Consider the following 22,583-nt stretch of genomic DNA (forward strand, 5'->3'; position numbering starts at 1 on the left):
GTTGGATCTAAGTAACTTCTGGAGGACTCCGAGCTGCACAATGTTTGTCTGAGTGAGTATATGAGCATGCACACACCTATAAATAAGGTCTAGGTGTCAAAAAACCGGAGTTGCCCTTTAAACTCTGACATTAATGTCAGCACTGATGACACATAAAATTATATGAGCTGATCTTTCAATATCATTTTATTTACTTCCAGCCATATACCTCCAGTCAGGTGAATGCCGACCTGTCACTGAATCCCTTTTACACAGTCAGAGTCATATACCTCCAGTCAGGTGAATGCCGACCTGTCACTGAATCCCTTTTACACAGTCAGAGTCATATACCTTCAGTCAAGTGAATGCCGGCCTGTCACTGAATCCTTTGACACAGTCAAGGCTGTTAATAATTAACCTGAGACTTGGACACACCTGTCCTGAAGGTGGCAAAGACAAGACTAAAACACCAGCTCATGGCTGACAGAGTTGAAGAGAGGTGGGTTAGGTCTCATGAAACTAAAATCAAGCTTTTCGATGGCTCAATGTTCAGTCAGAGAAATATAGAAAGAAGACTGAGGATTAATACATTTTATACTGACATGATTAGGGTGCAAATGATGGCCCCGGAGTGCGTCTAGTGAGTAAAAAGAGCATCCACCACCAATCAAACAACAGAAAATAAAATATTCAATGATGATTATTTCCCCTAAATTAAATAAATAGTGAAATAAAAGGAAATAACATCAATCTTGCTAAGACTGCGGATTTTTCCTCAGTACTGACGCCAGTGGGGTAGCGTGTCACGGGACTCTAATCCGAGGATTCACAGATTTCATTGGTCCATTTTTCAGAAAGCTGCTGACTGATTGGTGGTCCCTGCTGTCAATCACAAATCCTGCTCTCTGATTGGTCAGTTTCCTTTCCGCTTCGCTAGCTTTTTTTCTGGTTTATTTTTTTCCCTTTCGCCCTTCTTCCCGTGTTGAGCTGAACCCGTTTGGCCGAACCGCTACACCTGCTCCCCAGATTATCACCTTATTTTTCCCCCCGTAAGCTCAGACAACATGGACGATTTTGACATGTTGAACGCACCCACTGCTGGTAACGGCGTCGGCTCGGACGAGGACCCCGCTGCCGCCTTTCTGGCCCAGCAGGAGAGCGAAATCGCGGGGATTGAAAACGACGAGGGCTTTAGCATCCTGGACAGCGGAGATGTTCCGTCGTCACTGCATGACTCCAACGGTGTGTTATTACTGTGGAAAGTGGGGAGACTCCGCGTGTTTTCGGGGTTAAATGGCTCGTCGGTGTGCGCGTGTAGTCTCAGCGGCTGGTTTCCTGTCACTGACCGTTAGTCTGCCCCCATAAAGCTGCTGTATTAGCTCAGCTTGCTAACAGGTTAGCCAAGAGGGTTCAGTTGGCCTCACTGATGCTTTCTCGGATTAGTTCACTGATAAAACGTGTAAATATCAAATGTTACCGGTATAGATATGCCTTTAGCGTTTTTGAATTATTTCCTGAAGCTCCTTGAATGAATGACTGAATGGATAATGTCAGTGCCATGCAGTCTTTCTCATTGAAATTAACTGCAGGGAGAATAGATGTGCAAATAACCTTTCCCCTTGACAAGTTTTTTTTTCTAAGGTGCTCTCATATCTCCCCCGTTTTGCAATTGCCCAAGGATTGCTGACATGCCAGATTATGAAATGTTTTTACAAGCAATGTGCATTTATGATTGTACATTACATTTCTAATTGCCCTGTCAACTTTTTCTTTCCCCAGATGGTGCTGTCAACGGAGACCTTCATGGGGTAATATAATGTTTACTTAGTCTTCATCGTCATGGATTTACACTTCAGTCCTTGTTTATTCTGTCTTTCCATTTGAGACACTGTTTTGTTTGCACAATGAATAACTATACACACATCCTGATTGTTGAATTTCAAAGGGCATGTCCGCGTTGATACAATTCAAACTTATATGATCTGATGGCATCTTATTATGAACTATGCAAAGGTTCACCTTATATTGGACTATGGTGCATTTTTATGATCTTTTAAAGGTTTCAAAGAACAAATGCAGGATGTTATAGGTGTCAGCTCTTACATATCCTAGTAGCAGCTCATTTTTATGATCTCAAATAAGTAGTGTCTGTTATAGTTCTAACATTGTGCACTTTCAGCTGTTGTGGTGTCGGCTAGTGAAAGTGTCAGCACAGTAACCTCACATACGGACTTGTATACATCCTAGCACATACAAGGTCATTCGGGAAATTCTGAAGGACAAATTCCATAATATACGCAACAGCACCTGCCCTTTGTTTACGTCTTTTGGTTGACTGTTAAAAACCCCCATGTATGCACCCAGCAAACTGACCGCGTATGCAGGCTTACTTTTTTTGTGTTTCTTTGAACCAGATTGGAAGATGGCACCGTATTCATGAACACACAACCTGATGTATTTCTATGAGCCCATTTACATCTGGCATTAAATTGTGCTCTGAGAGCTCAGATTGCCTTAAGTGCTTGACCACGTTTAAGTACAACTGTCAATGCACATTTTATGTGTTAAAAATCAATTGTGATTTAATTCCTCCTCCAAACTGAAGTGTAAATATAGTTTCTATGCTCGTTCGCTTACGGTGACTCACGGTCAACTCATCTCCAACTGTATGGCTGTTCTCAAATCTGTCTTTTCTGTATAACGCCAGTCACAAAGAAGCAAGAGATCTTTGCATAGATCTGCATTGATCATGGGAAAAAAAAAAATGGGTATGTGCAAATAAAATGGTGGTATGCAAGACAAGTTTACAAATTCATCTTCAATAATTGCGAGCTTCTGGGTGGAGCTGGATGTGGTTTCATATAAAAAGCATTGTGGGATTGATTCATTGACTGAATCTAATGATATGCATAGAAAAGTGAAGGGGATAGTCTGATCTCTCACACCCACATATTATGAAAAAAGATTGGGAATAGTTCATTTTGTGTTTTTCTCATTTTAGTGTTCAGCGTCCTGAATCACCCCATAGATATTACGTTCTGGTCAGAGAACCCAGCACACTTCAACATAGAAAAAATACCTTTCTAAATAAGTGGAGAAAGTACTTAAGTGCATCGCTTCAAAAAAATAATCCTAGATTAAATTCAAGGAACAATTTGATAATTCAGTAAAGTCTGTTTCTTCAAAAGCCTGTGCAAATATTAATGTTTTACGTCTGAGTTAAAGGAAGTTTGTGTCAGCAGTCCTTGGTGTTCAGGAAGTTTGTTCCACAGGTGAGGAGTGTAGGAAGTAAAAGCTGCTTCTTTTGACTCTGAGAACATTGACTAAACCTCATCCTGAGGACCCCGGAGCTCTGGATGTTCCATATTCTGCAAAGTAAATGGATGTGGTGCAATTATTTACTTGGTTGTGGAAATTGTTGCCATTATTTAAATTTATGATAACGGAAATCTGAAAATACCTGTTTGAAAAATTCTTAATGTTTTTACAATGTAGCAGAGTGACTTCAGTGTGAACCTCTGCGATTTGAACATGTCGTGGTTTCGTCCGCTCCAGCTTCCTTTTCCTGTGCTGTCACTGCAACATTCTTCTTTTTTGCTTTGTCAGGATTTCTGACTGGTAGTAAGAAACACCCATTTTTTAAAAACTGGATATGAGCACATTGGGACTGTTTCTCAATGTCGTTTTAACCAACATGAAAGAATAAGTCAGCATGAAGATTTCTTCACCACACTTGAGCTCGGCGAACTGATCAAGGGGTTTTCTGTTTTTCTGTTATCAACATCTGCCAACTCCTCATCTTGTCTACATTGTTTCTTAGGAGAGCAATGGTCCATCAGATGCCTATGCAGCAATTTCCAATGCAGACCGACTGCAGGCCGAACCTGAGAGTCTTCGCAAGTGGAGGGAGGAGCAGAGAGAGAGGTTGGAGCTGTTAGGTCAGTACGGTTCATGCTGTTTCAGTCAGATAACGGGTCAGATCGCTGATCCACAAGAGCTGACCACCAAAGAGCATCTGTGCCAGTCTTTGTGTGACACTCTGACCACCATCCTCTGCAGTTTCTTATATTGTCCTGTGTTATTCATTTCTTTTGTCGCCCCACTCTGCAGATGCTAACTCTCGCAAGCAGGAGTCAGAGTGGAAGGACAAAGCCAAGGTGGAGCTGGAGGAGTGGCATGCCAGGCAAAACGAACAGCTGGAAAAAACCAAAACCAATAACAGGTACTGGCCTCTTGAGGACAGATTGAAACAGGGAAGAACATTTACAGTAAAGAGAGACAGATATTGTTTTACTGCAGTTTTCTCTTCCTTATTGATCCTATATCTCGCCATCAGTTTGCTGCTTTATGAAACTATATATTAAGCTTTTGTTTTTCATCTATCTGGAAGCACATTTTATGATCATCCTGCGTTAATGATAAACAGCTTTAACAATTCTGCAGTATAGACTTGCAGCACTTGGTTATAATTTCGCACCGGTCTTAACCTCCAGCTGGATGTTTGTTTTAAAGAAGAAAGGTCTGATCATTTTGTCAAGCATGAATCATTCTTCCTTGAAAGTGTTTCTAACCTACATTTGTGCATATTTATTTAGTATTCAAGCTTCACATCAACTGTGATCTGTATCGGTAGGTAGTTGCTGACCGAGTTATCTGCCGGAATCCAGGGGTCTCATTTATCTAACTGTGCCTGGAACTGAAGATGGGTACTGTTCAGCCGAAATCCCAGAGTGGACAGAATCAGAAGGGCAAAAGCTCACTTGATCTTGATTTTCAGTATGAGTACAGACTGTGAAAGCGGGGCCTCACGATCCTTCTGACTTTTTGGGTTTTGAGCAGGAGGTGTCAGAAGAGTTACCACAGGGATAACTGGCTTGTGGCGGCCAAGCGTTCTTAGCGACGCCACTTTTTGATCCTTCGATGTCGGCTCTTCCTATCATTGTGAAGCAGAATTCACCAAGCGTTGGATTGTTCACCCACTAATAGGGAACGTGAGCTGGGTTTAGACCGTCGTGAGACAGGTTCGTTTTACCCTACTGCAGTAGTAACCCGTATGCTGCGTTGGCTCTCTTCATGCTTTGTATTTGTGGTTTCACTATTCTACCGTTAGATTTTGTGAGTACGTATCATAAGAGATTTGCTTTTACGCACTTCCTTTTATATGCTTTTATAAGTATATAAAAGTTTTATATACTTTTATAACTTCATAAATTGCGTACTTTTCCTGAAAATGCTCGTATGCTCTGAGCAGTCACTCTTTACGCACAGTTGATAAATGAGGCCCCTTATGAGCCCAAGTTATCATATCCTTGTGTGTAACCATCTTCTCTAGTTTTAAGAATTATATGTTTTACTTGTTTTTATGTCATCACTGAATTTTTAGCAACCTCCATTTAAACGGATTTGAAGAAAATAAAAAGAAGGTCTTGTGTTTAGCTGAAGGCATGTGTACTCTCAAATACTCCGCTCTGCTTCCAGGAGGATTAGACTTGATTGTGCCTCTAGAAGAATTCAATAGGTGTCTCACTCAAACATTCTTGTTCAGGTTTAAATTATTTCCATTCCAGTAGTTCATGTGAATATGAGGACATTTGCAGCTGAACCAAAAGCCCAAAAGCAAGACCACAGGTTTTTCTAGTTGAAAGGCCTCAGGATGACTCAAACCTTTACTCTCACATGAAACACTTAAAAAAAAGAAAAAGTTTTTCTTTTTTTCACTCGTAATGACTGAATTTTAAATCATTTGCGCACCGGCTGTTTAATGGTGAACGATGGCAACTGACTGTAGAATGTTTTTTTGTTTGTTTTTTTTTTCCTTTCTCCTTGAGGTACATTTGGCTAAGGTTTTAGTCTCAAGTTCTCCTTGACTGTAACGCTGCCCAGCTGCATTAATATTAATGAACTGCCAGCAGCCTTAATCCGTAGCAACTGTCTGGGTTCCCTCTGTACACTAATTGTTTCATATCTGGCAGCAATGGATAATTTACAAATGTCTTAAAGGTATGGCCATGTCATTAGATTTCACGGGCGGATACAATCAGCTGGGAGCTGCCTCGATTCTCTGACACCATGCTGACATGTCTTTTCAACAATCTAAGCCTTTGGTTATATACATTTATGCATTTTACTGTGTGGTAACCTTTAACAATTGTCTATCCATCCTCCTCCCCTTTTTACTGCTCTCTCTTCTCTCTCCTGCCTCTTGCTGCTCTGTCGTTTGGGCGGATGTTTGTCCAGGGTGTTGGATGAAGACTTCTACAAGCAGCCCTTCTCTGAGCTCATTGGTTATGTGTATGTTGCTCCAACTAACATCCTCCCTCTTTGTCATCCCTTTTTGTCATCCTCCACCATCACTCCCATCTGATCCTTTCAGTTTCCTTTAGGACATTCATTACTTTCCTGCCCATCAGTTTTTTTTATTTCCATCTTTAGTAACGCATTTAATGGCCTGTGTTAAAACTGCTATTTTGATCATATCAGCTTGTTCCAAACACAAACTTCCTTTTAATCCCACACCTGCGCATGTCATGTGTGAAATGATGCTTGTCAGAATGTATGTAAGATAACTGCATGCAGTAACACACCTGTTCCCATAGTAAACAAAGCCATTCTTTCATTATGCTCATTCAAATCTTTGTCATTATTCACCTCTGTGCTGTTGACATCGTGTTTCACACATTCTCAACAACTAACACCTGCTTATATTAAACTTGTATAAACTTGAACAAAAACTATTTTGTTTCAACCTGCACTATTTAAATAATGTGTCCTTTTCTCTTAATCAATTGTATTTCATTTGAATGTAGGGCGTTGTTGGATTTGATTGAAGCAATTGTGTGTTCATAATTGAGCCTGGTGTTTCCATAACTATTGTTCCAATATTAATGAGAGTAGGAGTGGTGATATATAACCTGGAAACTGAAATTGATACCTTTTTGGTTTGATTTTTCTGAGCTTGTTGACCTCTCAGAAATATTTTTAGTAATTGTCTTTTGAGAATTTTTTTTTTTTTTCCCCTTCGGTTGACAAATTATTCCTACATGCAAGTTAACCTCAGATAAATTCAGCAGGTGTTGAATGATGTGTTTCTCCGGGAACAACAGGGTGTAACATGAGCACCTTTCAGATGTCGTCAGTCGACTCTCGACCCGCGAAAGACCACCAAAAAAAAAAAAAAAAAAGACCCCACACCCATTGCCAAGTGGATCCACACAAACCATGTCTCCGTCGTCTTTTGTATCGTCGTACTGCTCGCACCGCAGTTCATGTGATGGATGCACAACTGCTTCAAACTTTACTGTGTTCATGCTTTATTAGTGTTTTAGCTGCTCTGTAGCTACTGCTCTTCTCCCACATGACATGCTGTTGCGCTGCTCTAGCTATTAGTGTCCTGGGCTGTGCAGCCTTTGGGTGTCATGTCAGATGACTTTGTTCATTCTTCAGTCCACATTGTGTCGTGCAGATTTAGTTCCTCCTTTTTCTGTGTAGAAAGAGAAGTGGATGGATCAGTTTCACGCATGGAAGGAGAAAACAACGGTAGGCGAGGATAGTCAAGCTTCTCGTTCTTTATTATAGCCAGTCCAGAAATCGGTCGATGAGCTTCTGTTTCCAAAAAAAAAAAAAAAAAAAAAAAAAAGCGTGGAACCACCTTTCCATTGTGTACTCGACTTTGTAATACTGCACACAAGCTTGTGTGCTGTCCACCACCCCCGAGGGTTCAGGCTGCTGTTCAGGTGTCTTATGTCTTACTATCCAGCCTTATCTTTTTCTTTTATTAATGTGCACATCCCAGTGCAATTTATACAACAGGCTATATATTCTTACACCAGATGTGTTGAAGTAGTGTTTCAGATGGACAGGAGGGACCATTATGAAGAACTGCATCTGGTATGAAACTTGAGACTAAGCAAGCAAGCAGGTCGTACAGTCATCTGTTGTGGGGATCAGCCAAAGCGTACCTTTTCAAGACTTGGACAGAGACGAGTGGAAATGTTGCTAAAAAGAAATGAACAGAAATATGGCACAAACCAAAGGCTGCACAACCGTCACCCTGTAAAATGAAAAAAAATGAAATGTGTTGCTTTTGCATGCTGGCTTTCAACATCTGCATTGAGCTCATTTTTGTTGTCTTTTGTTTGGTTCCCTCTCTCTCCATCTCTCTTCTAAATTCTGACTTGTGAAACTGTTTCTCCCTGTTTTCTTTTCCTATGCACCTTAAAGCACACACATTAACCATCCTTGCTACCGCCTAGACCAGTTAAGTAAAAACATGAAACCCCAGAACCTCTGATTACTCTACAGTTTTACCAGGGGCTAGATTCAGATATGCATGTGTGTGTGTGTGTGTGTGTGTGTGTGTGTGTATGTTTGTGTGTGTGGTTTACCAGTACGACCTAGATGCATCATATTTTAATTGCTGTCGAGATCCTTCTCGTCGCCTTTGTTTGTTGTTGATTGTGTTAGTGACTGTTCATTAGCTTGTCGTTCCGTCTTTCCTGTGTGCTTTGTGGTAGTTCCAGTCAGTTTCAACCTGCAGGCAGGGTGAGGGTTTCAAAACCTGTAAACCTGTAGTGTAAGCAGATTTTTAAGAATGCCAGTAAAACGGCTACTAAGTTAATGGGTGGGCTGTGAGCAGGGCTTCCTTTATTATAGCCATAATCCGTGGTTTGCTTGAATTGTGTGTGTGACAGTGGCACTTGTCTATTTTATTTTTTTATTATATTTTTTTACTTTTCTCGTTTTCAAAATTTTCAGTTTTGATTATAAGTTTGGAGTCCGTCTCCCACCATAAATGTCTTTTTCTTACACTTTTTTTTTTTTTTTTTTTAAAGCTAGTTTTAAGAACTGCCACACCGTTTTCCCCCCAAAAAATATTCATTCACTTTATGTATGACACATGATTTTAAAGTTGATGCTTTCTTTGCCACACCTTCGAGAAGCCTGCTTTTCTGCTGCAGCAAAATGCATGGCTAAGTCCCATTAGTGCTTCTGGTTCTTTTGGGCTTGGTTAAAAAAAACAAAAAAAAAAACAATGGTCACAATTCTTCATTATATTCAAGGACAAGAATGGAGATGAACTCATCTTTATTACTTGATTCTTTGCTTATGAAACTGAACACCAGTTATGCAACCATGTCACAAGTTCAAAAGTATGGGTGTGAGCAAAGTCCTTTCCCCCAGTTCTCTCTAGAACTGCATTTTTAACCAACCAGACATGCTTTTCAGTCGTTTTACTTTCATTTAGTCTTTCTTTAAGCTTCCGTTTGTTTTCTCATTAGATTATTCACTGTTGTGTATGTGCCTCTCGTTGCTGTTGTGGAGTATAGAATAAAATAAATGAAATTATAGCAGATTTTTGGGCATGTCTCACGTAATGAAGCTGGTAAAACATGTTTTTCTTGTTAGATGTTTCAATGTGGCGTTAAGACTTTCTTGCCTCGAGGGGAACTCTGCTGAAAGGACGAAGTCCATCCCAACCAAAGTTATTAGACCGAAACCCAACCCTAAAGCTGACAAACATGTTTCAGACACCAGAATCTAAGCCGTTCCAACCTCAGCAACTCGGTGAACCCGAGTAAAAGCTGTGCTGTTGGTTTGAGTTTCATCAGAACTGACGTTTGTTGGTGGTCAGCAGAGGACTTCCTCGGGGCTGCATGCGTCACTCACCCCCTCCCCCACTCACTGTTCTCCATTCTGTGTCTTCCCCCAACTCTCTGTCGTGTGTAGGGCGGCTGAGGAAGCCATGATTTCAGATCTGGATGAGAACAACCCCGGCACTGAGTGGGAGCGGGTGGCTCGGCTCTGCGACTTCAACCCAAAGTCCAGCAAGCAGGCGAAGGATGTGTCCCGCATGCGCTCCGTCCTCATCTCGCTGAAACAGTCCCCGCTGGTTCGTTAGGCATCCGCGGCAGCTCAGGGCGTCATTCCATATCATCCCTTCTTCCACCAACCAACCCAACTACTGATGGTCTACCATTTGTGTTCTGTTGATCAAGGCCTTGGTCTCTTGGTCGCATGTACCTGCCACACGCAGCCCTGTTTGATTTTCCCCAGTGATCCTACTCCCCTCACTCCCCTCCTGGCAGGGCCGTTGGAGATTAACGTAGATGCACCTGCTGTCCTTCTGCCTCCCACAAAATGTATTTCACTTGTCTAAACCTCTTCCACGGACCAGTGTTGCTCTCGTGTAACAAGTTCAAATCAAGGCCAGTAAGATCCGTAAAGATGGTGAGTTTTGAGCACTAAAAGGGACGAGCTGATGTTAGTTTGGGCCCCACTGCTACACTACAACCTGCTTCACACGGATCCAGTCCTACAGTCATTTCCACGTTGCTGTTTTGCATCCTTTAACTCACCAATTTTATGAATCCTTCAACCTGGGAGGGCTGGATATTAGTGCCCTCCAATAGATCGCCTCATGTTTACCAAGCATTAATAAAAAAGAGGTTTTTTTTGTTTGTTTTTTTAAGGACCAAAAACTCCAAATTCAGTGTGTACTTTGGTTTGTGTGTGTAGAGTGTGTTTGCAGCATATTAAATGTGTTAAACCTTCCAATCTATGCATTTTGTTTTGAAAGCCTCTCCCCTCAGCCATCAAGAACGGAACAAATCTAGTCATTACACAAAGTGTGACCTCTTTGTATGAGTGTTCAAACTTCAACAGCGTGTGTATGTACTCTATGCGTGTACCTATGTACATATACAGAAGGCAATATATATACAGTATATAAACATGTACGTCACTGATAATAGCCAGGTGTGATTTTAGGATAGAATTAGATACAAGCCACCTGTTGTTTGACCATGTGTGTTCATCGTCCATTTGATTTCAGTACCAATAAATAAAAAAAAAAGTATGAAGGAAGCTGCTGTGCTGTTGTCTTTTAAAACCAAACAAACTGCTTGTAGATCTCGAAAAATGAGTTGAACAGACCATCTGGTCCTCTTCAGATTACACATAAACCGGCAAGGGAGCAGAGACTTATTAACAAGTTGATTGAATGTTCAAGTGTCATGACGACTGATTTTCCCTCACCGTCACTCAACAAAAAGAAATGTAACTTTTCTCGTTTTACGCCTTGAAACTAGCTTTGATGTTGAGCAGTGAGGTTTTTTTTGTCCTGTTTGGTTCATTTACATGTCAGTTTGAAATGATAAATACCATGGTGTCTTGTTCAACACAGCCAGTCCCAGCTCACTGTGAGTGACAGCTTGCGTGTTCGTTAAAGGACAATTTATAGCTAAGAACTCACCTCAAAGCATGTTTTGGACTGTGAGAGGAAGTCCCTCCATGAACTCCTGACTGGTTCAGACCTTCCATCCATCCATCTGTTAACTCTTGCCCTCTAAAAACCCCCACTGGCGTCCACTTCAACTATTGAAATTCACTTCAAAATCCTTCCTCATTCCTGACTGCGGGCCTCATCAGCTCACCCAGCCGGACTCAGATCCGCCTCCTCAGACTGACCAGGACCTCCAAAACATTCAATCCCTGCAAACTCTGGAATCCAAAGGCAAAACCTAAATTGTAAAAGCATGCTCATGCAAAATACTGTTGTTCTGATAGAAACTACAGAATCCCTGAAGGGACATCAGCTTTTTTTTTGTTTTGTTTTGGTTTTGTTTTATAGGGCGTTTTACGTACTCCCTTAAAACGTTTACACTCACATAAGCAACTTTATGTGCGCCCTTAAAACTTTTACGTGCCTACGTAAAAGTGGCAAAGACACCCAGGCCCTCATTTATCAAACGATCATATGGCGGCATATGAGCGTGCGGCCACATGAAAGATGGGATCGGCATTTATGAATGTGATCGTGATCGTACGGAAAGATGAAATCTCATGACAGGTCTGACATGGCAAGTTTGAGTCAGTGTGGATTTGTGGTGCAGCACAAAAAAAAACCTGGCAGAGTGTGAAAATAATTATAAAGCAAACTTCAGTGCAGATTTTAAAAAGTAAAAGAATAAAAAAATAAATAAAATAATGCTCTTACAAAATCTCTAATAAAATTTCCCCTCGTGGGTTTAATGAAGGATTAATGAAGGATTTTCAATGCACAGACACAACAGGGGTTACATGAGCACGTAAAACTCCCTTTAAAAACACGTGTCCCTTTAAAGGCTCCTAAGAAACCTATGTTGAGACTGGTCTCAAAACCTCCTTTTAATACCATCAATATTATTGCTTAATAGATTTGCTGCAATTTAAATATGTAAGTATAACAATACTTTGTAAAACACTATGTCACAGGTGAAGAAACAACGTCTTGAACTTTATCACTCCTTATTGACATGACATTTCAAACAAGGATGCATTTAATGTTACAAGCAAACAAAGAGCAGGGAGCCTCAGCTACTCCCTCCCAGGACATTTGTGTCTTATTGCTACAGGATGGTCTGGAGGTCCTTCTGGGCAAACCAGTCCCACCTGAAGCCCTGCTTCTGCAGGAATTTTCCTTTCAGTTGCTATCTACATGGACAAATGTGTCACGGAGTTCCATATATACATGTGCACAAAGCGTAAAAAATACAACAAATGGAGGCTTCACATTTCGAGGCTGTTCACTTCTGCCACAAAAGGCATAATAATCTGGGGCAAAGCACAACATATTTGCTGTTGTTGAGATCTGTTTGCAAAAGGTTTGACTTCACCACCTCTAGCATTCACCACTGGCACCATTGTCTAATTACAGATAAACATTTCACAAAAAATTGGCCACTTGGCATCTTAATGACTCACCATGTGAAATGTTGGCTTCCCTTTTTTTTTTTTTTTTACCAAACTCAAGAAGCATGAGCTTACCTGCTGTAATGTCTTCTTTAAATAGTTCCATTATTACCAACAAAACATGGAATAAAACCACAGCAGAGACGTTTTAACATTTTTACATTGTATGTTTATGTCTATTCAGAACAATTCATCCTGACTTTCATATATATTCATACACAAGGTAATTAAAATTGTTTCACAAAGGCAAAGATATACATTAATATCATAGAAATAAAACAGGGCATTAAGGAAGTAAAAGTACATTTGACAGACAAAAAGCAATTAAGGGAACAAATAGAAACAAATTAAACTGAAAAGTCAATTTATAAAAGTGAAAACTTAGAATGATTAAAGGAGTAATGAAGTAATGGTGTAGTGAAGAATCATGTTTTCAGGCTGCTATCAGCACTGGCCTCAATGTCGACACATTTTATCACAGTGCATTCCCATTTTGTCACATAACTCAACAATGTTTTTTTTTTCTTTCCTGTGCTATCAGATATTGTTACTTGTTACTCCATGATCCATAAAGGACAAAATAAGATCAAAGATAAGGCAGTCCTGTTCTTTTTCCGTATTGATTGTTGGTTTTTTTTAATTCAAATGAAGCAAACACACGTTTTTTTAACTTTCTTTTGATTTGTTTGCTTTCGCTGAACATGATTGCTTTATCAGAGCTTTTTTCAACTTTCTAAGCTTTTTCTAATCTTTTTTCAGCTTTAAAAAATGTCTAGTCTTTCTTTTTCTTTTTTTACTTTTTTAGCCTCTCACAACTTTTCACCCCTTTTTTTAAACTTTTCGGCTTATCTGAGCTTTCTTATCTTTTTATGAACTATATCATATTCGACTCTGTTATGGCCGATCTCAGATAACAGCTCACAATATATAAGACGGTGTTATAAAATAACCCACGCTACCGGTACTTTACTGTAGGCAGCAGCTGGCATTCACAAAGTCACATTTCCTCTTAAGTTTCTGATTGACTTATATTCCTGAATTACTGTCATGAATATGAAATCATTTTTGAAGGAAATGCAGGAAAATCATTTCGTTGTTGCTCTGTTGAAGCCAAACAGCCGCCATGAGATTTTACTTTAATTGACTCAGTTTTGCGGTTATGATGATTATTTTTTCTTTCTACGACCTCTAAAACGGGGATGGAGTTTTCTTTTATTCAGTTTGAAAACTATTAGATTTCGTTTTCGTTTCTCTGTTAACCAGATATTTTTGAACTGATGCCAGAATCAGGTTTTCAAAGGTTAAGAAGAGTTATTAATTAACGAGGAAAAGTGTGTCGTGACACGATCGTTCGTTTGTCCGAGCTCTCTCGGGCGCCGTTGCCTCCACATCCTCTCTTTAAACTGAAATTGCACTAATTTCTGTAAAGATGCGCAAAGAAGGAAGAGAGAAGTTCTCTCTTTTATGAGAGATAAAAAAAAAAAAACAGCTTCAAGGTCTAAAAGTTGGAACCATTTCCAGAAATTGTAAGAGACGGTTTCCCCTACAGTCCTAATATAATAACTCTGAGTGCAATTATAGAGTAATGTGTGTGTTTTAAATACAGTTTGACTTCCATTAGAGAAAATAAGTTATATAAGAATAAGTTCAAGTTAAAAATTTAAATTTCTATATTTTTTTGCTCTCGGAGAGACTTTGCTTCCTCTCACGGAGAAAAGAAAGAAAAGATGCTCAGGGGTGTGTTCCTCATACCACGTGGGGATTTTTCAAAGGTGGAGGTGGGCCATGTCCGCCGGACTATAAAAGTCCACGTAACCCAGAAAGAAAGCCTGGACCTTTTGAGATCTGAAGGGAACTCACTTAGCTCATCATATTTCCGTCCGAAACTCTCTTTCCTCCATCAGCACCATGAGTCTGGAGTTTGAACTGTGCCCCAAAAGAATGATCGGGGGCTCGCATCCATGCTTCATCATTGCTGAAATTGGACAAAACCACCAGGGCGATATTAATATTGCCAAGAAAATGATCAAGATGGCAAAGGTAAAAAAAATTATGATGATAATAATCCAAAAAAAAAAAAAAAGACAGGATGGATTTGTGCTGTGAAATTGTCTCTTTTTTTCCCCTCTCTCTCTCTTCTTTGCAGGACTGTGGTGCAGATTGTGCCAAATTCCAGAAAAGTGAATTAGAGTACAAGTTCAGCAAGCCGGCTCTGGAGCGGCTTTACACCTCCAAGCACTCCTGGGGGAGAACATACGGGGAGCACAAGCGTCACTTGGAGTTCAGCCACGATCAGTACCGGGAGCTGAAGCAGTACGCCTCAGAGGTGGGGATTTTCCTCACCGCCTCCGGCATGGACGAGGTAAAACACACACACCTCATCAGCCAATTTCACTATGTGTGGGAAAATTAAAGAAAAAAAAAATCAGTTTCAACTGCAATCCACGGTGCTTATGCAATTTATCTCTGAAAATTTTCTAAAGCGCGATGCAAAAAAAAAAAAAGAAAAAGAAAGAAAAGAAAAGAAAAGAAAAGAAAAAGAAAGCTGCAAAAAAAAATGTAAAAATATTTCAGCCTATTTGTCCTCGTGTTTCCTCAGAAAGCTGTGGAGTTCCTTGATGAACTGGATGTGCCTTTCTTCAAAGTTGCCTCCTGCGATGCCAACAACTTCCCCTATCTGGAGAAAACGGCACAAAAAGGTACAAACAGGGGAGGAAAACCCCTGAAGAGCTTAGGAGCCGCAAATATATATACTAAAAAAAAATAAAAATAAAAATAAAAAGTTGATCGTCCATCCTTCAGCTTCCTCTTGAAATCAACTGAATGCGCCTGCCTCTGACTGGTTTATATTTGATCCAGTGCTTATGCAGTTTCCTCTTAACCCCTCCTAACTCATGTGTAGGTGTGGTTAGAGATGTAACTGTTCTCAGCCCTCACATGTTCCTTCAAGAAACAAAGCTCACCTATGAGAAACAATGCGGGCAGAATGTCTAAGGTATTACAAATCTTTCTCCCTGGGTGAAATTCTTTAAACTATTGTGAATTTAAGTCAAATATGAATTAAACAGAGGAAAAAGTCGAATTTCCACATTTATGCTTTGACCCATGCAGCACTCCTGCTTTACATATTATTTTATACAAAACTATAAAGTGGAACTTTAGACATTTAAATAATTTATTTATATCTGTGTCTGTGGCCCACGAGTCACCAGTATTAGAAAACACTGGAATTCAGGCGCATCATTTATCCGCAGTCCTGTGAAATAAAAGTGACCCAATTGCAACAATGTATGACAAAACACTGCGTTTGTTATATACACTTAAGCATACTTTGTTTCACACACAAAAAAAAAAAAAAAAAAGAAGAGAAACAGTTCACCAGATCTTCTGATTCTTGGACAGAAAAAAGCAGTTTGTCTGGATCGTGCAGACGCGCCGCCTCAGGGACTGAAGCAGATCTGTGAGAGATAAACACGAAGACCAGGTGGAAACCGGCTGTTGGAACTTTTAGAACAAAAAAAAAAAGACCTTGAGATGAGTGCTTCGACTGAGCTTTCACTCACATTTTTTTTTGTTCCCCGCTAACGGTGTGTGTCTGCTGTATCTACTGACAGTGACAGAGGATGTGGTTTAACGACCTGTATGAGTTGTGGTCATTATCGATATTTCCACTTCTGCACTTCCTGAATTTAACTCAGTCTTCTTCGTCTTACGTGGTCATAATGACACGGAACATTGTGTTTCTTTGTCTGATCAGTTTGAAACTGTGTGGGTGTGGATTTTACAGCTTACCTGTGAGATACTGAGACGTTTTCCCTGTAAAGAGTCTCGCGCTCTCCGTCTACTGTCTACGGAGCCCCGGACATGACATGGTAAAAAAAAAAATTAAATTGTGGCCACGAATTACTAATTCGTTCCCTCGAATTAATAAATCGTGCGCACGAATTACTAATTCGTTCCCTCGAATTACTAATTCGTTCCCACGAATTACTAATTCGTTCCCTCGAAATAATTAAATCGTGCGCACGAATTACTAATTCGTTCCCACGAATTAGTTATATCGTTCATATACTGAACAGTTCAGTAAAGTTGGCAGCATATTGACAGATACGGACTTTCAGTCTCAATAACTCTTTAACAAAATGTCAGTAACATACAAAGGGCGCCTGCATCCCATCGTTGTGAGGTGGACGCTACAAGTTCATTTTTATTAAAAATATCTGTCTATCAAGCAGCAGAAACAATATTGATTTCAATCAGCACCCGGTAGTGCTGCGGGCTTCAGGGACCGTCTACAACTTACAAGACGCTGCAACAGTGAAGACAAATAGCTAAAAAAAAAAAACAAACAAAAAAAACCCAACAACTAAAACAACAACAACAAAAAAAAAACGTAATACCACCACTGGGATTTACTACAGTGTCACCATAATCGCTACAACCTTCATTTGTCTCCTATCAAATTTATTGGATATGGTGTTTGTCTTCACTGTTGCAGCGTCTTGTAAGTTGTAGACGGTCCCTGAAGCCCGCAGCACTACCGGGTGCTGATTGAAATCAATATTGTTTCTGCTGCTTGATAGACAGATATTTTTAATAAAAATGAGCTTATAGCATATCGTCCACCTCACAACGATGGGATGCAGCGCCCTTTGTATGTTACTGACATTTTGTTAAAGAGTTATTGAGACTGAAAGTCCGTATCTGTCAATATGCTGCCAACTTTACTGAACTGTTCAGTATATGAACGATATAACTAATTCGTGGGAACGAATTAGTAATTCGTGCGCACGATTTAATTATTTCGAGGGAACGAATTAGTAATTCGTGGGAACGAATTAGTAATTCGTGCACACGATTTAATTATTTCGAGGGAACGAATTAGTAATTCGTGGGAACGAATTCGTAATTCGTGGCCACAATTTAATTTTTTTTTTTACCATGTCATGTCCGGGGCTCCGTAACTGTCAGTACTTCAAAGTCACGATGTTTCAGAGGTTTAATGATTTATGTTGTGATGAAGAAGTGGGAGCGTCTCATTCTGAGTGTTTTCCAGGCCGTCCCATGGTGGTGTCCACCGGGATGCAGTCCATGGACACGGTGCGCCGGGTGTACTCCACTGTGAAGAAGTACAACCCAAAGTTCACCCTCCTGCAGTGCACGAGCACGTACCCGCTGGACCCCGCAGATGTCCACCTCAGCGTGATCAAGGTGAGAGAATTCCAGCCAGTCAGGACTGGAGGAGTCCAATAAACATTTATCAACTGGATGTCAGTATATTGATTTATGATCTTTGGTATCAATACCCTGCACTGAAATGTCACGTTGATGCAAGGTTTTACTCTTCAATAAAAAAAGAAGTGCATACATAAAATCAGAAAAGGGAAGTGCAAATTAGGTAATAAAATTACCTTGTTATTAAAATTGCTGTTTGAACTTTGTGGCAATAATTATTTTTAATTTATTTAATTATTTAGATTGAAAACAATCACATGAAAAACAGTGATCACATTGGAATCCATGTGATTCATACCTGAGGTTTTAGACTGACTGCAAGCAACTTCAAGCTCTTTCGGACTGTCTTCCATTAAACTTCATATAAGCTGTCTGTGCAATTGTGGTCTGCAGAAAGAAATGTGAGTAAAGCTATATAGCTACCAGTTATGTTGCCAATTTCATAATGGTTGAAAACAATTGCATACATTTGACCTGCAGGAAAGGTGTGCCAAGAAAAAAATCTTATGTAAAATAAATAAATTGTAGGCAAATACTATTTTTGCAATACATATTGTTACATTTTGGTTTATTTTTTATATGTATATGTATATAAGAAAGGAAATATGTCAATCTTTGACATAAATCAGCAATAAAATTGAAGACCAGTTTTCAGTTACATTAAAGGTGCTGTAGGCAGGATTTTGCTAGTCATTGCTAATTTTTCTGTGTTTTCTTTGGATTAAATGTTAGAGTATCCACTGATAATCCTTTAGGAGTGTAGCATAATTGCACTACCGCGAGGGCACAGCGTTTCCATCTGTCTCTGTTCTGAGCTGAAAAGGAATCTCGACAGCTCCAGGTATCTTTGACCAATCAGAAGAACCCATGAGGCTCTAACCGTGATTGGTCGAGGGGCGTCCGTCGCACGTTCTTGTGGGAGGAGCTTAACTTGCGTAAGGGCGTGATGTCAGATAAAACAGGACAGGATTGGCTGTGCTGAGTTTCAAATCGCCCTCTTAGATGGGTCAAATCACCAGAGATTCAGAAGATTCAGAATCAGAGATTCAGAATCCTGCCTACAGCACCTTTAAATTAAATTAACCCCCCCCCCCCACACACACACACACACACACACACACACACAGATAGAGAGAGAGACTGAGAGAGAAACAAAAACATGCTCTTATCAAGGTTACAGATGACTTCAGTATGTTAAATTGTTTACACACTGTCAGTCAGCTGCTGGCTGTAGAGATGTATACCTCAAAAGTCACTGTTATCAGAGCTGATTTCTCATCATGCTGAGGTCTTTCAATTTGTTCCACGCATTTGACATAGACTAAGAACGACGTTTAACATTTAAAATTCCACTTTGCTTGGAGAAAGACTTCAGATCTTGAACTAAATGTACACCGTGCCCCTGATAAGCACATACATTTTAACACATTGACTGCCATTTGATGGCACTATGCCAAAAATGTCGAACTTTGCAGTTCAGAAAACAAAACAAGATCCGTTTGTTGTGGGTGCTTGTGCTTGTTTTGTTTCGGCTTGGTGATTGTATAGCAGACAATCAGGTTTAACCAGGATGACACCCTCAGACATGCTGCTGAAGACAAAGAGGGAGAAAAACACTGATGAGAGCCGCAGGATTCATCTGTTACATTTTTTAGCTTTTGTTCTTCCCAGGTGTTTGATAAGTTGTGAGACTTGGATAAGAGCTGTTACAAACTAAAAAAAAAAAAGGATGTTAGTGAAGTTCTTGTTGCTGTGAAATCATCACTGCAGAAATGTCACTTCAAGGGAAGTAAACCAACCAAAGTCTGTGGTTTAGTGAAATCAGCCCAACACAGTTTACACAGCATTCATGAGCTGTTCATGCATCCGCTGCTGTCTGCACATGATGCTCCTGGTTGAAACTGCATGCTCAAGCAATAGAGTCGTTTGAATATGGGATGAATATGGAAATAATTTTGTAAATTTAAATGAGGTTTCTGCCTGTTTCCACGGCGCCTTCATTAACCGTAGGAACACAGATCACTGAAAGACCGAAAAAAGAAAAATATGCTGCCTCTCACTTTCTTTATTTTACATTTCACCAAATTAAACGAGTGGGCAACCTCTCTTTTTCTTTTGGTTCACTGCACTTTTTTTTTTTTTTATTTTACAAGATTTTATAGACACTTTTTACGGAAACATTTCTTTTCAGGTCTTACCCCCAATTTTTTGTTGCTCTTTTCACCCACTGCACCTTGCATTGCACTATTTAGGTTTCTATCAATTGTACACAAGTCACTTGTACTGTTACACACTGAACATATGAGTGCTGACACACATACCGAGCAAAGCAAAGGAAAGGAAAAAAATAATCACTGCAAACAATCAGGATTGATTCATTATATTTTTCTCTTGTTTTTCTTTCAGAATTACCAAAAAGAATTCCCAGATATCCCTATTGGATATTCTGGACATGAACAGGGGCTCTACATCACTGTGGCTGCTGTAGCCATGGGAGCCAAAGTGGTGGAGCGCCATGTGACGCTGGATAAGACCTGGAAGGGAAACGACCACGAGGCTTCCCTGGAACCAACCGAGCTGGCAGAGCTGGTCAAAGCAATCCGACTGGTCGAGTTGGCAATGGGATCTCCTGCCAAGATGATGTTACCAAGCGAAAAAGGCTGCCACGACAAGGTTTGTTTACCTGATTTAACAAATGCATCAGTCATCAATGCACAATGCAGAGTTTTTAGAAAGGTGCACAACAATTAAACAAGCAGCATTCTCATTCTGTTGATGACAGGTTATTTGTGTCAGATTGTTGAAAGGAAAGAATGAGCTACAAATTACCACCTTAGGCATAGTCACTATACTTCACAGTTCATGGTCACAATCATTTCCAAGATCAAATAAAAAACAAGCATGCACTCTGTCATGGTGAGTTACTGTCACGGGACGGGCTATTGTGACTACAGCAGCAAAATTTGTTGCCACAACTCAGGGTATTGTGTTTCTGCATAGACGTATACATGACACATGTGGTGCATGACACACATCCAGCTTTCTATCCAAATGTTTTATGTGTGCTAAGGGTATTAACTAAACCCAAGAACAGTGAAAGCAAGGGAAGTGCAGCATTGACTGGCTGTTGTGCCTCTCCTTAACTGATCGATAATCAGGAAGCTGACAAAGGTTCCTGGTCATCCATTTGAAAAGCATGAAGGAAAGTGAAATACTTTTCACTAAGAGCACAATCCCAGCCACAGACTGAAAGTCAGGATGTTGCCATGACAGACATAAAATCTTTAGCCATTTGTGTCTTGAAAAAAACTGCACCCTCACTGTACTAAATTACTGATGTGTTTTCATTACAACAGTTTGGTCGAAAATGTCCCCCATCTTATATTTATGAGTGTACTGACTGAAATTCTGACAATTCTCTGCAGTTATTTCATTTAAATACTCAGTCATATTCTTTAAATGTCTTCTTAGATTTTTTGCATCACTCCTCTCTGATTTCATTTGAATCCTTTAAATTCATGACATGTTACCCAAATAACTGATTTGGTTGACACACAATGTACTGTTTGAAATTCATATTGCAGTCTGTCAAATTGCATGAATCCTTCAGCAATATATGTTGTTTTGTATTTTTTCTCTCTGTTTTGCTCCAGTTGGGAAAGTCAGTGGTGGCGAATAAGAAGATCGCCAAAGACACCGTACTGAGCCTGGACATGTTTGCAGTGAAAGTTGGCGAACCAAAGGGCATCGCTCCAGAGAATATGAATCAGCTTGTGGGGAAGAAGATCAAAGTGGATGTTGAGTATGATGACAGCATCTTGGAGAACATGATTGAATAAGGGTCCTCCACAAAAGCTGCCAGAGAGAAGCTAGTGGATGAGATGATGTCAGATTTAACAATGGTGATATGATCTGAGGGAGGAAATGTTTTATTTTTTATTTTTTTCTGTAGTGATTGGAAGCAAAAAGAGAAAAAAAAAATTAAAGCAAAATAAGGCACAAATTATGGGGAGAAAATAGGAGAGCGAAAAAAAATGAAACAGGAAATGTGAAAAGTTTATGTGCAAAGACACCATAATGATCGCTTTTTAGGCTTTGTTTACATGAAATGTAAATACAGCCTTCCTCCATGTGTGCTTTGTTGATTATGTAAACTTGAAAACAAAATGTGCTTTCACTGTTAAGTGGAGCAAATGGTTGAACTGTGGTATGATGGCAGTAATGCACATGTATGCAAATAGTTCGTGAGTGGCAGCTGTGTTTGCTTTCTTACTATAAAGGGCAATTGTTTGACCCTACCTTACGCCCCTGCAATAATGACTGTGCAGTGGGGTTATATATGTCAACTAATTATGCTATTTATATACAACTGCTTTTGTGGGGAATGTAATTGTCAAATGATTTATTAAGTTTTAAATAAAAGAGGTCTAATTAAACTTTGCTTCTTATTTTCTTTATTGCTATTATTTGGAAGCCTACAAAGGAAGTTAAAACAATATGTGGCAGTGATGACTGTGTTTCTGTGTTTAATAATCATCACACAATGGTATGATTATAGTAATCTTCCAGAAAATGTGAAAGCCCATTTTCTGAATATTGCAAACATTCAATATTTTTATAGGAAAATCTAATGCAGATAA

General features: G+C 39.8%; 2 protein-coding genes across 3 annotated transcripts; both read left to right on the forward strand.

Moving 5' to 3' along the window:
• The first annotated feature begins 947 nt into the window (after positions 1-947).
• Positions 948-10,529, forward strand: clta (clathrin, light chain A). 2 transcript variants are annotated; one of them, XM_030093254.1, is made up of 7 exons: positions 948-1,221; positions 1,759-1,787; positions 3,800-3,917; positions 4,090-4,201; positions 6,217-6,270; positions 8,200-8,235; positions 9,706-10,529. In XM_030093254.1, exons 1-7 carry the CDS (start codon positions 1,044-1,046, stop codon positions 9,875-9,877), a joined length of 699 nt encoding a protein of 232 aa, XP_029949114.1. In that variant the 5' UTR covers positions 948-1,043; the 3' UTR covers positions 9,878-10,529. The 2 variants fall into 2 exon arrangements, with proteins under 2 accessions (XP_029949114.1, XP_029949115.1); XM_030093255.1 differs by lacking the exons at positions 6,217-6,270; positions 8,200-8,235.
• Positions 10,530-14,528: 3,999 nt separating this feature from the next.
• LOC115390645 (sialic acid synthase-like) lies at positions 14,529-22,373 on the forward strand. The gene is made up of 6 exons (XM_030094576.1): positions 14,529-14,748; positions 14,855-15,070; positions 15,308-15,407; positions 17,765-17,919; positions 20,350-20,616; positions 21,597-22,373. Exons 1-6 carry the CDS (start codon positions 14,617-14,619, stop codon positions 21,780-21,782), a joined length of 1,056 nt encoding a protein of 351 aa, XP_029950436.1. The 5' UTR covers positions 14,529-14,616; the 3' UTR covers positions 21,783-22,373.
• The last annotated feature ends 210 nt before the right edge of the window (positions 22,374-22,583 follow it).

The sequence above is a fragment of the Salarias fasciatus genome, chromosome 6 (assembly GCF_902148845.1).
Source record: "Salarias fasciatus chromosome 6, fSalaFa1.1, whole genome shotgun sequence".
Taxonomy (NCBI): Eukaryota; Metazoa; Chordata; class Actinopteri; order Blenniiformes; family Blenniidae; genus Salarias; species Salarias fasciatus.